Source organism: Solanum stenotomum, chromosome 9 (assembly GCF_019186545.1).
Source record: "Solanum stenotomum isolate F172 chromosome 9, ASM1918654v1, whole genome shotgun sequence".
Taxonomy (NCBI): Eukaryota; Viridiplantae; Streptophyta; class Magnoliopsida; order Solanales; family Solanaceae; genus Solanum; species Solanum stenotomum.
In genome coordinates, this window is record NC_064290.1 from 11,929,768 (window position 1) to 11,944,434 (window position 14,667).

The 14,667-nt window shown below is 32.8% G+C and overlaps 1 protein-coding gene across 1 annotated transcript; it reads right to left on the reverse strand.

The window, feature by feature from the left end:
- Positions 1-358: 358 nt before the first annotated feature.
- LOC125877035 (membrane-associated progesterone-binding protein 4) lies at positions 359-9,598 on the reverse strand. The gene is made up of 8 exons (XM_049558338.1): positions 9,410-9,598; positions 9,208-9,293; positions 9,039-9,110; positions 8,720-8,757; positions 7,366-7,409; positions 6,888-6,934; positions 1,559-1,733; positions 359-633 (listed from the first exon to the last, which is right to left on the reverse strand). The coding sequence occupies exons 1-8, from the start codon at positions 9,509-9,511 to the stop codon at positions 466-468; spliced, it is 732 nt and encodes a 243-aa protein (XP_049414295.1). The 5' UTR covers positions 9,512-9,598; the 3' UTR covers positions 359-465.
- Between the last annotated feature and the right edge of the window lie 5,069 nt (positions 9,599-14,667).

The following is a 14,667-nucleotide window of genomic DNA, read 5'->3' on the forward strand; positions in this document are numbered from 1 at the left end:
GGCAAAATCCCCCCAGCCCCGTCCCCCGTCCCGTCCCGTCCCCCAGTCCCCGTCCCCTTGCCAGCCTTAATCAACACCCATAACCACTATCCTCAAAACACAATTAATCAAATATTGTATCAACCTTACATCATCAAGTTATGTATGAATTTCGATAAAGATGAGAGTTCACCAATTTCATTTATTCATTGTGAGTATCATTGTCTACGTATCTAGCATGATTTGCTTGGCAAAATATATCTCAACGCCATCCACATTCCTCAATTCAATAGCCCAGATTAACTGATTAAAAATCTTAATTTTGGCACAAGACTCTGGAACTCTTTTAAGCAAAATTAATAAATATACAAAATTCATTCAAATGGAAAATTGTACAGAATGTTCTATGTGGAATTGATGTCAAACATTCTATGATTCTTTTTATAAGTAAATATCAATATCCTATGAAGTTTCACAATGCAGTTTTTATAACCGGCATGTTTTGGCAGAATAATCACATCCTTCATAGACTTCCAAACCTGGCTGGTCAAGATCTTCCTCTTTAAAGCAAGCACATCGTTTGCTCATTTTTCCTGTCAACGCTATCTCTGTAGGTCGTTGAACTAATCTCGGATATCCATCGTCACACCAAACCTGAGAAAGGAAATAAAGTTGAAAGTACTTCATTCATCAAGAGAGTAGAGTTGTGAAATGACATTATCTGCAATATATTTGCCATTCCAGCAATACCTAACAGAGAAGTTGCATTCTGTACAGAAAATGTACAATGACATAGGCCTCAGCCTTCAAGAATCAAGAACCTGTCCATCTAATTGTGTTGCCATTTATCTAGAATGCCATACAAACGACTTAAAAATTTCATTGCACACCAAAGATACATGTGAAATCCATTTTGTTGTGCTTGGAATAACTTTTGAAAAGACAAGGAACGTGTTTAATGACAATCATATCAAAATTCAAAACAATCACTGATTCCTTGGAGAAGTACATCAAGAAGCTACATGTCCCGCATACTTGTTATGTTTGAACCAAAAATTAATATGGACCACCTTACTCTTTATGTTTAGTTTCTTCTCCATTTATAAGACATTGTTGTTAGCAGCCTTTTCTCTACATGCAGCCATAATTAGATCTTTTATCTTGTTTCCTTTTACCTTTGTTTGGAAATTGGAAGCGAACAAAAGGGAAAGTTAACAGTTCACCTTCCCTTGCTTGGTTTGTTGGGAAAGAATGGGAAGAACCACAATGACATGCAGATGAAAACATCTCCTATCACATCAAATAGTCCGGACTCGGGAGAAAGCAGAGAAATAAATATGTCATTAGAAGAAGAAACTTTTATATGGGCCTCAACGAAAATTTTCACTTTCATTTGGGCTCCAAGCAAGGGATAATGTATTCTCTTCTGAATTTCCCCCTGCTCTCAACCTAAAGCAAATAGGGAAGGGAAAGCTATTATCTCTTGTCTTCCTTTCATTCTTCTCTTACCTCAATAACTAGTTCTTAAAAGGAAAATCTTTGAGGTACGGAGTTTAGGACATTGAAGAAAGAATTGTACCTCTGAACCCTCTTGTTGACTCCACCTTGAATTACAGCTAGGTAGTTTAGCCTCTTCATTCTTTTGTTTTTCCATCAGCTGAGCACCTCTGGCGGCCTTTGCTTCAACCCCTTTTAAGTACTTCGTGGGATTGCCTTCACTATCATAATACCGACCTACTAGCTTACCAACATATCTGCCAGAAAGGAAGTAAGTTAGATATTCGTTTAGTTCTTCAATCTTAAACTTCCTACCTATGTTTGTCACAATAGGGGAAACAAACAGAGGGTTCACTTCTTAAACCAAATCTTTGTTATTGCTTTTTGCTGCCAAACAAATGAAATACATACCAGACAGGATTTTATTTATTTATTTTCGTTGATAACTATGCACCAGTATATAAATGGTAGCATTCTAGATATTAAGTCCATGGTTTATAACAATATTATTTGCTTCACCAGATACAAAAATATCTCAGGTAAAGGTCATCTTTAGCTTAATCTTCCTTGTTCTTCACATTGATTTTTATTTTGGTCTACTACTTACCCTTCAGACACACTTCACACATAATATGCTGAAGAAACCAGTTCCTCAGACCCATCTCACATGAATGTCCTACAAACTAAGTGGTCGTAAGTCGCCAGGTCTATGGATAAGAGTTCAGTATTTTGTTACTTGGAAGCTAATCCTATAAGCTTTATGGCCCTGAAAATGAATTTTATCCTGCAATCATTCCTCATACACTTTATTTCTTTTTTAGTTCCAGTTGGAGTAGGAGACATTTAATTTCATAATATCTTTTTCAAATAAGAAATTTCTTCAGGTATGGAGAGATGATGGTAGGACCAAGGAAAGACCATTCCGTCAATTAGGAATATGTTAAAATCTAAGGCAAGGGAGTTTAAGATTTACCAATCTTGTGGCCAATAAAATGTCTTTATTGAGAAGAAATAAAAGGAAATATCTTCAGTGGGAAAATATGGCTGTAGGCTGCCAGCCCATATTCTCTGCCAAATGCAAAGGACTCATAAAGTGGCAATCGCAGGAGATAATGCCATTAAGTGTTAAGGGTCCATGAAAATTCATGCACAGTAAAATTCATGGTGTTCATTGACCTTGAAAAGGCCTATGACAAAGTACCGAGGGATGTCCTCTGGAGGTGCTTGGAGGCTAAAGGTGTCCCGATGATTTATATTAGGGCGATAAAGGACATGTACAGTGGAGCCAAGACTCGGGTTAGAACGGTTGGAGGTGACTCGGAACATTTCCCAGTTGAGATGGGGCTGCACCAAGGATCAGTCCTTAGCCCATTTCTATTTGCTTTGGTGATGGATGAGTTGACGCGGTCTATTCAGGAGAGGGTCCCATGGTGCATGTTATTTGCGGATGACATAGTACTGATTGATGAGACGCGGGACAGAGTTAGTGCGAGGTTGGAGGTGTGGAGACAAACGCTGGAGTCCAAAGGGTTCAGGTTGAGTAGGACCAAAACAGAATATTTGGGGTGCAAATTCAGTGAAGAGTTAGATGAGGCAGATGTGGATGTGAGACTAGCCACACAGATCATCCCCAAGAANTTGGAACATTCTTGGTATAGTACCATTATTATCTATTAGGATATGCTTTTAGTATGCCTCATTTTGAGTCATTTCCAAGAAATGGATAAGCATTTGGGGATCTAGTCAATTGAGGACTTCTTCCAATTATGTATTTCCCAAACTTTGTAGGTAGAGTCACCTCTGGATGTAAATTCAAAATTTAAATACTTTAGGTTCCATGTTTCAAGTAGTTGATTTACTAAATTTTCACATGTCCAGAAAATTCATGTTGCGGAGATGAGGATGTTGAGATGGATGTGTGGGCACACTAGGAGTGATAAGATTAGAAATGAAGTTATCCGGGAGAAGGTAGGAGTGGCCTCTGTGGTGGACAAGCTGAAGGAAGCGAGACTGAGATGGTTTGGACACGTGAAGCGACGATGCGCAGACGCCCCAGTGAGGAGGTGTGAGGGGCTGGTTGTAGATGGTACGCGGAGGGGTAGAGGTAGGCCTAAGAAGTATTGGGGAGAGGTGATTAGACAAGACTTGGCTCAGCTTCGCATTACCGAAGACATGACTCTAGATAGGAAGGAGTGGAGGTCGCGTATTAAAGTTGAAGGATAGTAGGGCTAGCGTGTTGTCCTCCCTTGAGAGGGTATGGGTTGTTAGTGTTTGTAGTAGTCCTAGCCTTGCACTTGCAGTTCCTGTCTGTGGTACCTTCAGCCTTTTGTTGTTTACTGCGTTTCACTTATCGCATTGTTCTTTGGATGTTACTGTCTCCTTTGTTGATTATATACTTTCTTTCTTATTGGATTTTTGTTTTATACATTGTTTTCCTCGCCTTTTACTTGGATTTGTTGTACTTGAGCTGAGGGTCTCTCGGAAACAGCCTCTCTACCCCTACGAGGTAGTGGCAAGGTCTGCGTACACTCTACCCTCCCCAGACCCCACCTAGTGGGATTTCACTGGGTATGTTGTTGTTGTTGTTGTTGTAGTAAAATAGTTAACATATATATTAAATCTTAATAAACCAAAATAAAATAAATGAAACTCTTCATATGGACTTTTGGCAAATGACAAGGTTAGAATGATTCTTGTACTATATTCTGGAAAGTTACCAGGAAAAGAGAAGTATGTTTTCTTTAGTTTATCACAAATGCAGGTTAACCATTAATAAATTTGTGTTCCCGAAGGATAAATGAATAGTCAGTATAAATCAGAATGGTGCATTTCAATCGCATCTTGCTACCAGTCTCCTACAACATTTTTATATTGGACGGTTACACCTTATCGAAAAATAGTTAATGGCTAAAAACCCCCTAAACTATCACCATTTTGCTAGTTTCATACTTAAACTATTGGGTGTTTACCCCCCGAACTATAATTTTTGCATGGGGGACAAATAACAAAGAGTTTGGGATTGACTCTCTGAATGAAGCGTGAGGTGAAAAAATGATGCCAGTTTTATAAAAAAAAATCTCTTCTTTATTTGCTTTATTTTTATTTCTTTAGGGGTCGTTTGGTTGGTAAAGTCATTCTAGGATAATTAATCCCGGGATAAGTTATTCCACCACATATTTGGGATAACTTATCACATCACTATGGCAAAAATGGTGGGATAAATATCCCAAAGACTACCTAATACCTCCAATCAAACATGGGATAAAATAATCCTACATTTTATCCTGGGATTAACCTTATACCTCACACCAAACAACTCCTTAGTGTTATGTTCTTAATATTCTTTAACCAAATTGATATGGGTTTTTGTATATTTGGATTTCATCTGAAAATACTTATCCTTTTCTTCTTTCATTTTTTCCCTCTATTTCAACTATTATTGAAAGAATGCCTTCTTCAACACCATTTTCTTGATTTCAATCAATTTTCTTTGGAACCCAAACACTTTCTTGAGTGAAAATGAATATTTAATGTAGTTGTGGGTAGCCGGTATCAAACCCAGGAAACACTAATTTTTTTGAAAGAACAAAACCACAATTGAAACCACAGAAAACAAAAGTGTAGTGGTAAGGTATGCGTACACTTTACCCTCCCCAGACCCCACCTAGTGGGATTTCCTAGGTATGTTGTTGTTGTATATTTGGCAATCCCTAATTTCAACCAAAAAAAGAGAAAATAGTAAAAGAACCAACGTTCTTCAACCTTCACAGCATAATCAACAACCATTCCCTTTCTATTTTTCATATTTGGTTCTTTATTTAGTTTTTACTTTTAACTAGTTTATTTGATTTTTTGTGTTAACTTAGATAGAGATTTTGGGGGAAAATATAATGCCACTAGGCGTATTGAGCATTACACTTCCGGGGGGTTTTTAACCTTAAAAAATTATAGCTTAGGGAGATAAACAGAAGCACCTAACAATTAAAATATGAAACTTGCAAAGCTTGCCACTTGGCATGTTTTACAAGTGTTTTAGGAGCGTGAAATACACGCACCGACAATATTATGTCGCGGGTTTAACCCTAAAGTTGTACTTCAGGTGAGTGATAGAAACACCCGAAGCAAAAACAGGATAGTTTGGTGGTGGTGGGGTGGGGGGGAGCCATTAATTCATCAAAAAACCATTCATCATGTAGCAGCTTCTGTTTACTTCTTAAACAAACTCTAACTTGTGTTCCAAATCTATGGAATTTTGATTCTTCCACAAATAAAACTAAAAAGATATACTGATCCAAAAAAAAAAGGACTAGGAGATAGACGAGAGTTGAATTGTTGCATGATCTATCAGATGTTATTTTATTGTAAACACTAATGTAAGGTTATGAGAACTAGGTGACTTCGAGCATTTATCATGAATTCTTCTTCTCTTTACATAGACCAACGTTACCATCACATTCTTTTCCATTTTCATTTCTGTTTCTGGAAAGCCAAGCCTCCACCCAAGGTTAAGGTTTTCAGATGGTCTTGGTTCCCAAATAGACTGAACCGAAGACGTGTTACACCAACAGATAAGAAAGTAGACATCATTTCCAATATTTCTTATAAGTATGAGGAAAGTGGTGATAGCCATAATCATTTTCTAATATGCTACAGTGCCAAACTACAGCATGTTGCTAGGAAGAATTGCAAGAGCATGACAACTGTGGACATGCAACAACAAAATAACAGTTACTTTGAGGTACTCGTTGTTGATGTGGTACTTCTTTCCTGCTATTAGATCTCATTACTTCAAAAACTTTTGTGTTGCAATGCATTGACTTTTTGCTCTCCCTCCTAGCTTTCGGGTATCTAGTTAGCTTTCTAACTCTTTAAATTGGATCTCTTCAAAAACGAAATATAAGATTTTTGCTAAGAAACATCACTAATCATCTGTAACTTTCTTTTTCCACTCTCTTTCCTTTTACTTTGATAAGCAAGAAGTGTCCAAGGGACAGTCGAGCACAGTTTTGGAATTTGGGGATAATGGGCATGTCCTTCTACCCTTCTCCATTTAAATACTAGGCTTTTGTCTACTGCAGTATTTGAACCCATGACATGTACAAGTGATATGCCCGTACCAACCAAAACCCTTGGAGCTTTCTAATTGCACTCTTCTATGCTTTTGTTCCCCATCCCAATAGAGACACACAAAAACATACAACCACCTGCTTGTCATCTCTATATAATTCTCCACTAGGAAGACACTACTCCTTGACGTTTTACAGAATATCTTGGAAAGTAAATAATAAATCTAAGTATTGAATAAGAAAGTGAAGACAGTGTTGATAACAATTCTCCCAAGAGAAGTTCACTGTTCACATTCCACACTACCCATTCAAGATTAATAGGTTCAAAAGATAAAAATTACTCACGTGTACGTTCGGAAGTAGAAGTCTCTCCAGTCAACAATACTTTTAACCTATAAAAGTGAGATATAGAGAATAAGTTCTTCCCCGTCGAGAAAAAAAATTGCTAGATACAACATATATAATAGATATTTCTGCAGACTGATATGAATACAAGTACAAGTTCATTCACTTTCAGATAATATGTAGTGCCACGGGCAGAGGTGGTCGGTAGGACGTAAAAGAACAATGGAAGAAGATAAACATAAGCAAAGAGAGAAACATCTAAGCATATGAACCTTGCATATACCAGAAGGCTTTGTAAATTACTAGTATCATAAACTTCATTGGAGGCATGGAATACCATATACCATAAACTATGGAGGAACAGTGTGGGTCATCAAAAAGATTGCACCAGATATTTTAGGAGGACTGAGACTGATCAAGGACATAACATGTTCAAAACAAGAAGTAGGCTCTGAGTGACAACAAAACATCATATTACCTCGGCGCTGGATAAATCACGCAGTGAGTCAGTGAGTCCATCTCCTGTATTAACATAGAGTAAAACAACTTCATTTTAGAAGCCACAAATCATCAAGACAAAGTCAAAACAGAAGAATCATATTTCATTTATACCATGGAAATAGAAAAACAAGCAAGAAGTTCAAACATCGCAAGTGCTGCATTTAGTCTTAGTTTAGTATTATTACACTTTAGAGGATACCTAAAAGCATACACCATAGAGGCTATCTAGAAGCAAGAAAAGGGAATTCTCTTTAAGTGGTCTTTTTTTTTGGAAAATTGGAGGGTAGGTTTGGAGTGGTTAACTCGGTTGTTTCATGCCAGTTTTAAGATGAAAATACCCGAAGAAAGGAGATGGAGCACAATGATGTCGTTGTACAAGAACAAGGATGACATTCAGAATTGCAACGACTATAGGGATATCAAGCTGCTAAGCCACACTATGAGAGTTTGGAAGAGGGTGGTGGAGATGAAGGTGAGGAGTGGAAATTTCCGTGAGCTAGTTCGGATTCATGCAGGGACCTTCAACTACAAAAGTCATTCATCTAGTATGAGACTGGTGGAGCAGTACAGAGAGAGGAAGAAGGTCCTACACATGTTATTCATCGACCTAGAAAAGGTTTATGATAAAGTCCTGAGGGAGGTTCTATGGAGATGCTTGAAAGTTAGATGTGTACCAGTGGAGTATACTAGGGCGATAAGGGCATGCATGATGCAGATTCATTTTCTCTTAGAGAACCCCTAAACATCTCACCGCAACCTTGCTTGATGTGACTCTTGAGAAGCAGAATTGCCTTAAAATGGAGCAAATCTCCAAGTAAAGGGGGAAAGCAAGTTTCACAAGTGGCATTCCATGTTAATTGTGTCCTCCCCACCCTCCAACACACCTCATCTTCACCCCCTTCGCGTAATACCCCATCCCCACCACCCCACAAATCCACACTGTTACCCCCACCCCACCTCTCATAGTATTTTTCTAGATTATATATAAATGCATTAACAATATCTTTTGTTTACATACCAAACACAAGAAAATAAATAAGAAATCCACTTATTTTCCTAAAAAACATTTTCCATGGGAACACTTCCCTTCATACCGAACACACCTTTAATCTAATGTTGTTAAGATCTTCTATCTATTAGAAAGGAAGGTTGATTTATTAAGTTGGTTTTGCTTCTACCATGAACTCTTATTCACTTTCCCCACTTCTGGGATTACACTAGTTTGTTGTTATGAACTCTTATTCACACTATATTCAATTATACTATGCTACACAGTAGATAAAGTTATAATAATCTCAATGCACATAGAAATATAAACAAAAGATTCTAACCTGTAAAGTTTCCTGAAACAAATGCACGCGAAGCATCTCTGAAATTTGAAAATTATAAAAAAATCATTGTTAGTTGGAAAATGGTGAGTAGCTAAAAGTTCTCCAAGCAGATTAGCTTTATATTACACTGAGCAGCAAAACAGTAAAACTGATTGTCTTCTATGAGAAAGTAAAAAAAATAAATCATACATTAATTATAAAACATGAGACTAATAACCACTCTTGAGATTCAAAAGTAATAGAACCAAAGATTACATTGACTCTTCAATAGGGATTACACATTGTGAAGCATAAATACAACAAAAGCAAAGAATTGAACCTTCCGGCGAAATGGTTGTAACCACCTCCAACTCCATAATGACTCTTCCCTTTGCTCACATCAAATACAGACCTATTAATAGCATTCAAACAAAACTAGACAATCAATTAAAATGTTAAAAAAAAAAAATCCAATCTTGAAATGAGATTATAACAGATTTGACATGTACCCAATAATTCCAAGAAAAATGGTCAATCTTGGATCAGACCCATTATAAAGAGCAAGTTCTTCAACAGTGAAAAGTCTAGGAAAATTCTTTAGAAGCACACCAAAAAAAAATAGAATTTATTAAAGTGATATTAAAGATTAGATACAAATTAATCAATATAACAAACAAAGGACATTAAAGATATGGAGTTAAAAAGACATACTTGTGGAGCAGAGTTGAGAGATTTGAGAGGGAAATTTTTGTAAAAGAGAAAAGAGAGAAGAGCCACTATAAGTGGAATCCCTAAAAATGGAGACCACCCCATTTTTTCACCCTTCTTCAAAAAATTGTGTCTTGGAAAATTACTCCATTATTTATTGTTGAAAAAAAAACATTCCTTTTTAAAAGAGAACTGGAAATTATACACTTGAATTTTCAGTGAGAATTCAAAGTTGACTTTTCACAACTGGGACTTTGAAATGCTAATGAGCTGTTTGGCAATAATTAGTACTTCCTATGTCCAAATTTATGTTACATATTTTGAATTTTGAGATTTAAATAATTTTATCATATATATTTTAAATATTTTGAACGGTTAATTATTGTGACTTATAGTACTTTTTACGTTATTTACGGATATATAAAATTTATTTTTTTTAAATTGAAGATTTCATTAGCAAATTCTCAGTCAAACTTAAATTGTTTGACTCTCGAAAAACAAAATATATCACTTAAATTGGGACAAAGAGTATATATTTTTCGAAATACTTTTTATTTTATTTTGGGTATTATTCATGAAAATTTCAAATCCAACTCAAATTTGAAAATGAGTAGCTTGTAATATATTTTCTAAAAGCCTATTCGGATGGATTTATAGATTATGATTTTTTATTTATTTTTGTTATTTTGGCTTAAGAATAAGTGTTTAAAAATATTCTTTATTTTATCCGAACATTACAAAGCTATTTTGTTTAAAAGGTACTTAAAATAAATCAATTCAAACAAGCTTCAACTCACTTTTCACTTTTAAAATTGTATTAGAAACATTATTTTAATATTTGGAATCTATAGCCAAAATAGTTTCTCATCTCTCGTGTATACTAGACTAGAGGGGCATAGCCCGTGCTGAGCACGAGCCCAACATTTTAAATTTTTAAAGTAGTAAATGCTTGATGATACACAACAATAATCGTCATTGGCTATATTAATACAAAGGTGTGTCACTTAGTTTACACAAGAGAACGCCTTCATAGATAATATAGACATTCTTAAATTAATTAAAACAAAATAACACAATGAGTGCCTAAAAAATGGCTCATCTAATCCTCAGATCTTAAACTCAGGTAAGAGAGTTCAACTACTTCTAAAGAAGTGCATAAAACAATTATTCAACATATGCGCCAGGGTGAGACTGATGATACAAACACAACTGAAATATGTTGTTCAAAACGTTGGACAAGTCCATTTGCTCCGAGTCCATTATGGTAAGGAATAACATCAACAAAGGTTGTTCATAAGGTTGTGCATCAGACTCTAGTTCAGCTTTTGTTGACCTCTTCTATGAATACTAGTTATTAGGTTCCCGCGCCAGCGCGGGCCCAATGTATATTACTTCCTCCGTCTCATTTTATGTGAGGTAGTTTGATTCGCCACGGAGTTTAAAAAAGAAATGAAGACTTTTAAAATTTGTGGTCCAAAATGAATGATATAAATTTGTATGACTGTAAATTATTTCATTAAGGGTAAAATAAATATTTTATAATCAAATTGTTACTTAATATAGAAATGTGACATTCTTTTGGGACTGACTAAAAAGGAAAGTAAATAACATAAATTGGGAGTAGTTCTTTGTTTCAATTTATGTGACACCGATGAAATTTGGAGAGTTATATAATTTTTTGTATGTGATTTTGTTCAATATATTTTGAAGTTGTTAATTTATTGTGATTTATAGCACTTCTTATATCATTTTCAAATAATATATATTACTCTTTCTGTTCCATTTTATGTGACGTAGGTACTTTTACGAAACTCAACTAAATTTCTTATATGATTCTTAAATATTTTTAGTTGTTATTTTACTTTAATTTACGTTACTTTTTATGTTATTTTCAAACAAACTTCTTTTGTTTCAATATGGAATTAAAGAGTCAATAAAATTTCTTTTATGATTTTTAATTATGTTTTTTTAATATCTTATATTATTACATTGTGATTTTAAGTACTTTTTATGTAATTTTTAAATCTAGAACAAATTAAAAGAAAAACAAGGAAAAATTTAAATGAAGAAAGTACTAAAATTTTCAAATAATCATATTTCTATATTAAAATGTTAAAAACTTTAAAACTCCACATATATGCAGAAAATCATATACGGAAGACAAAATAATTTTTAAAATATATATTAAAGCTCTTTCTAATAATATCACATATTTATTCTATTTTTCAAATAATATATATTTCTCACTCAATCTCAATTACGCAGTACATATGAAATTTCGAGAGTTAATCAAATTCTTAGTACTATTTTAAACTATATTTTAGTACTATTTATATAATTTTCAAATAATATATGTTACTCACTCTATTATATTATGCAATACATGTGAAATTTCAAGAATTAACCAAAATTTCAATATTTTAAATTGATTTTTAGTACTATTTTTGTAGTAAATAGAGGAAGTTGAAGAAGAAGGGCAAATCGGTCAATTGACTGACTAACCCTAAGCTCCTAAACATTCTCACTTCTAAATGGAAGCACGGGCACAATATCCGTTAAATTGTTAATTATTATGATTTATAATATTTTTTACATTATTTTCAAATAATATATGTTATGTATTTTTAAATACTTTAAGTTGTGATTAATAATATTCTTAACGTAATTTCAAATAATATATGTTACTCCATTTGTCCCAATTTATGTGACACATGTGAAATTTTGAGAGTTAATATGTTTTTCAAATATTGTAAGTTGTTAACTATTGTGGTTTATGGTATTCTTAATGTAATTTTTCAAATAATATATGTTATTCCCTTCGTCTTAATTATACAATTCGCGTAAAATTTTGAGAGTTAATCGAATTTGTAATATTTTAAATTTATTTTTTAGTACTATTTAAAAAGGAAAAAATTAAAATATTACTATATAAGAAGAGTAGTAATTATATAGTAATTTTTCAAATAATATATGTTATTCCCTTCGTCTTAATTATACAATTCGCGTAAAATTTTGAGAGTTAATCGAATTTGTAATATTTTAAATTTATTTTTTAGTACTATTTAAAAAGGAAAAAATTAAAATATTACTATATAAGAAGAGTAGTAATTATATAGTAATTTTTCAAATAATATATGTTATTCCCTTCGTCTTAATTATAGAATTCGCGTAAAATTTTGAGAGTTAATCGAATTTGTGATATTTTAAATTTATTTTTTAGTACTATTTAAAAAGGAAAAAATTAAAATATAATGAAAGAGGAGTGTATAAAAGTAGGTGGGGCATATTTGTGATAGGTGGGCCATCTTCAAAAACCAAATGTAAAAGTAGGTGGGCCATCTTGGTGCCACGTGTCGAAAGAAGAGTGAATTTTATTCACTCTTCTTATATTTACTAGTAAAGAAAGTCCGGGCACTGCCCGGGCCCAACATTAATAAAGTTATATTGTTACTCTCTCCGTCCCATATTAGATGAGAATCTTACTAAAAATATTTTTTTATATTATTTGAGCACTTATTAAATTAGGATAGAATTAATTATTCTTTTCCATTTTACCCCTACAATTAATATGACCATTCCTATATTGTATGTGTATTTTTTGTAACTCATTTCAATGTGCATTGATATAAACAAAGGGCAAAATGGTGAAGTCTTCCAATGTATTAATGATTTCTTAATCACCGTGTAAAGTTGGAAGTGCCCGTCTAATATGAGACGGAGAGATTATAGTTTATGTATTGTTATAGAATTAGTAAAGATTGTTATAATATATTTTGCTCATAAGTGAGCTAATATAGAAACTTATTTGTCATTTGTCTTTTTAATTTCAATTTTAAATAGCAAATAAATGTAGCGATAAGATTGAGAGTAGAAATGAAGCATATCTTTTTAAATTTAAGTAAAAATAAACAGAGTAGAAGTAACATTAGGGTTATCGATAGAACGATTCATTCGGTTATTTTTTAAAAAATTATATCATTAAATTTTTGGGCTATTTTATAATGTATAACCAAAATTAAAATTTTAAAAGCATCCCAATCCTAATTTATGTGACAGAAGCAGTACAAAAAATTAGTCTTTTTTTTGTTGTCTTGTAGATATTTTAAGTTATTATTTATTGTAAATTATAGTACTTTTTATTAAAGTTTTGAATAACATATGTTACTTTTTATGTTTGAGAGTAAAACCAACTTTTTTTTATATGTCTTTTAATTTTATACTCCGTATGTGTTTTGTCCTTTTCCATTTTCAAAAACTAATACTCTCTCCGTCCCATATTAGATGAGAATCTTACTAAAAATATTTTTTCATATTATTTGAGCACTTATTAAATTAGGATAGAATTAATTAATTCTTTTCCATTTTACCCCTACAATTAATATGACCATTCCTATATTGTATGTGTATTTTTTGTAACTCATTTCAATATGCATTGATATAAACAAAGGCCAAAATGGCGAAGTCTTCCAATGTATTAATGATTTCTTAATCACCGTGTAAAGTTGGAAGTGCCCATCTAATATGGGACGGAGGGAGTATAGTTTATGTATTGTTATAAAATTAGTAAAGATTGTTATAATATATTTTGCTCATAAGTGAGCTAATATAGAAACTTATTTGTATTTGTCTTTTTAATTTCAATTTTAAATAGCAAATAAATGTAGCGATAAGATTGAGGGTAGAAATGAAGCATATCTTTCTAAATTTAAGTAAAAATAAACAGAGTAGAAGTAACATTAGGGTTATCGATAGGACGATTCATTCGGTTATTTTTAAAAAAAATTATATCATTAAATTTTTGGGCTATTTTATAATGTATAACCAAAATTAAAATTTTAAAATCATTCCAATCCTAATTTATGTGACAGAAGCAGTACAAAAATTAGTCTCTTTTTTTTTTGTCTTGTAGATATTTTAAATTATTATTTATTGTAAATTATAGTACTTTTTATTAAAGTTTTTAATATCATATGTTACTTTTTATGTTTGAGAGTTAAATCAACTTTTTTTGATGTCTTTTAATTTCATATGTGTTTTGTCCTTTTCCATTTTCGAAAAATAATACTCTCTCTATTTTATTTTATATGTCATTTCTTTTTATAAATATATTAGTCCCTCTTCTTATTGGAACACATGTTGAGTTATTGTGGTTGGCTATTCCCTCTTCTTATATAGTAATCTATTTTATTTTATATGTCATTTCTTTTTATAAATATATTGGTCCCTCTTCTTATTGGAACACATGTTGAGTTATTGTGGTT